Below are 2841 nucleotides of genomic sequence, written 5' to 3'. Positions count from 1 at the left end.
ACACACACACACACACACACACACACACTATCTCTCTCTCTATCTCTCTCTCTCACACACACACACGCACACACACACATTCTCTCTCTCTCTCTCTCTCTCTCTCTCTCTCTCTCTCTCGCTCTCACACACACATACACACACACACATTCTCTCTCTGTCTCTCTCTCTGTCTGTCTGTCTGTCTCTCTCTCTCTTTCTCTCTCTCTCTCTCTCTCTCTCTCTCTCTCTCTCTCACACACACACACACACTCACACGTACACACCTGCTCCTCGGTCATTAAAGACTTGTTGTAGTCGAAAAGCGCGTTGAGAAAACCCCCCTCGTTGTTGACCACACTGACCAAATAATCTTTTTCATAGAAGCCAATACTCTCCAAGTACGCCGAGTCCGAGAACAGATCTTTGATCTAGGAAAGTGTACACACAAAGTTGGGGAGGGGGGATTAGGGGTATGGTGTAAGATTAGTAAGCATTTCATGATACTAGCAACAGAATTAGGTCATATCAGAGCCGAAGATTTGAGGTGTTGCAAGAGACTAACAAACAGCCCCCCCCCCCCCTCCGAACTACCTTCTATCCAGTTGAGCACGCTTATCCAAGCACAGATAATTGAGTTTACATAGACAAAAAAGGGGATTCCGGTAAGTCCCGCTGTAGGGATGGTCCGACAGAAGCGGGTGCCGCTATAGTCATGTTCTACTGTATCCGTTAGGCTACAGGACTCGAAATCGTGAGGTTGCGGGTTCAGGGGTTCGAGCTACGGGCCCAACATTGGGTCTTTGGGAAAGGCCCTTTACATTTAATTGTCCTCACTTCACCCAGGTGGGAATGGGTACACGGCCATAGACAGCGAAAGATATTGTCAGTATGTTAGTGTTTTAGCGCCTATAAATGGCCGCTTGCACTGTACCGCTTTCTATACTCCGTATAGTGTGCAGGTGTTGTGCTCAAACCGACAACCCAGCCCTGGGTTTGTTGAATAATATGTATGTATATCGCATAGTATGCTTCCTAGGAAGTTGAGGTTGTTTCAGAATGTTCTCAGGTCTGCTGGGGTAATAGTATAGATTGTAAAGCGTATAGAGCTTGCTGTTGAGCGGGGATTGTTGCTATACAAATGCTATCTATTATTATGAAAAGACACTGTAAATAACTCACTTGCTATACAAATGCTACCTATTATTATGATAAGACACTGTAAATAACTCACTTGCTATACAAATGCTACCTATTATTATGATAAGACACTGTAAATAACTCACTTGCTATACAAATGCTACCTACTATTATGAAAAGACACTGTCAATAACTCACTTGTTTCGGTAAAAGATCTCCGTCCACCACGGGCCCACAAGACGGCAAATTTCCCAAACCTTCCAGGGATGCGAACCTGTCCTCCGGCAGTCGCCTCAAACAGTCTAACACCGCCTCCCATTGGTCAGATGTCTGGGGCGTGGGGGCCGACTCACACAGACACTTTTCGCGTCTGGAACAGAAAGTTTTTTTGTTATTTGGTAACTGTTTTACGGCGCTCGCAACTGCATAAAGTCATATGAGCGCGCGGGACACGTTAAACATTTTCAGTTCGTAGGAAATTTTGAATTTCCACGGGTGGCAGCCGAATTATTTGTGTCAGTACACGGTGGAATCAGGCGCCCGTCAATGTTTGAGCATGTGGAGTTATTGGCATCATCTGAAAGCTGATTTATGAGCCTTGCTTCTTATGAAATAACGTTTCTACTTATCTTGAACAGAACTCAAGATATCTGCTTTTGAAGGAAGTGACGTCACCTGGTTTCAGTTGTGAAATTAGCGAGAAAGTGGCAACTCAAATAGCTAAGAAGCCTTTGAAAACTTAAAAATGACATATTTTGTGACTTTAATCAATGTTTTTCAGTAAAATTCACAAGGATATGTGTTTTTATATGGAAATAAAAGAGGTTCAGTCAAAAAAGTAAAAATTTCATATAAATTTCTGAACTAGTGGGAAAATGTCTGTTTCTCCGATTTCGTTATTTTGAAGAGCGCCTGATTTCAACACACTGCCTCACATTTATTTATTAATTCATTTAGTATTTTAGAAATTTATTATCCTTTATCTATTTCATTTTTCAATTAAATAAAAAAAAAATATTTATATATAAAACGATTCATGTATTTATTTACTTATTTATTTATTTATTTGTTTATTATTTTTTATTTACTTGTTTACTTATTCATTTACTGTGTGTGTGTGTGTGTGTATGTGTGTGTGAGTGTGTGTGTGTGTGTGTGTGTGTGTGTGTGTGTGTGTGTGTGTGTGTGTGCCTGTCTGTCTGTCTGTCTGTCCGTGTGTGTGTGTGTGCGTGTGTGTGTGTGTGTGTGAGTGTGTGTGAGTGTGTGTGTGTGTGTGTGTGTGTGTGTGTGTCTGTGTGTATTTCTTGAGGCATCAATTTAACCACAAATTTTTAGGTAATGTTTTAGCCGCTGAAACTAGACCAGTTGTGGCAGCGTTATGTGCTGTAATATGGGAGTTGGATTCTATCACGTCTGGGTTTTGTATTTCTCTAAACACAATTAATTACAGCTGAGAGGTTAGTTTTTTAGTAGAGATTTTACGGCGCTCGGAACTACATAAGATCATATGAGCGCCAGAAGATTAGAGGTGTTACAAGAGAGAAACAAACATAAAAAAGAAGAAGGGGAGATAAGGACGATAGATGTTTCATAGAAAAGAAGGAGCAAACCACACCAGAGCACCCGCCAACCACCCACGCTGAGAGGTTATGTAGCTATCGTTTCTGTAAATACGAATACCACACAACGGACAGGTTGAGATTATTTTTTTCCCTCTGGATA

The 2841-nt window shown here is 41.4% G+C and overlaps 1 protein-coding gene across 1 annotated transcript in view; it reads right to left on the bottom strand.

Moving 5' to 3' along the window:
• Positions 1-2841, bottom strand: part of LOC101850909 (cocaine esterase) — a gene marked incomplete at its 5' end in the record, with an annotated part of 12759 nt that overhangs the window by 7260 nt on the left and 2658 nt on the right. Inside the window, 2 exon segments of the mRNA XM_013087760.1 lie at positions 320-410; positions 1318-1489. Of these exon segments, the coding sequence (XP_012943214.1) occupies positions 320-410; positions 1318-1489 (263 nt within the window).

The sequence above is a fragment of the Aplysia californica genome, unplaced genomic scaffold (genome assembly GCF_000002075.1).
Source record: "Aplysia californica isolate F4 #8 unplaced genomic scaffold, AplCal3.0 scaffold00634, whole genome shotgun sequence".
Lineage (NCBI taxonomy): Eukaryota > Metazoa > Mollusca > Gastropoda > Aplysiida > Aplysiidae > Aplysia > Aplysia californica.
The sequence above is the reverse complement of the archived record's forward strand: the minus strand, read 5'-3'. Positions and strand labels throughout refer to the sequence as shown.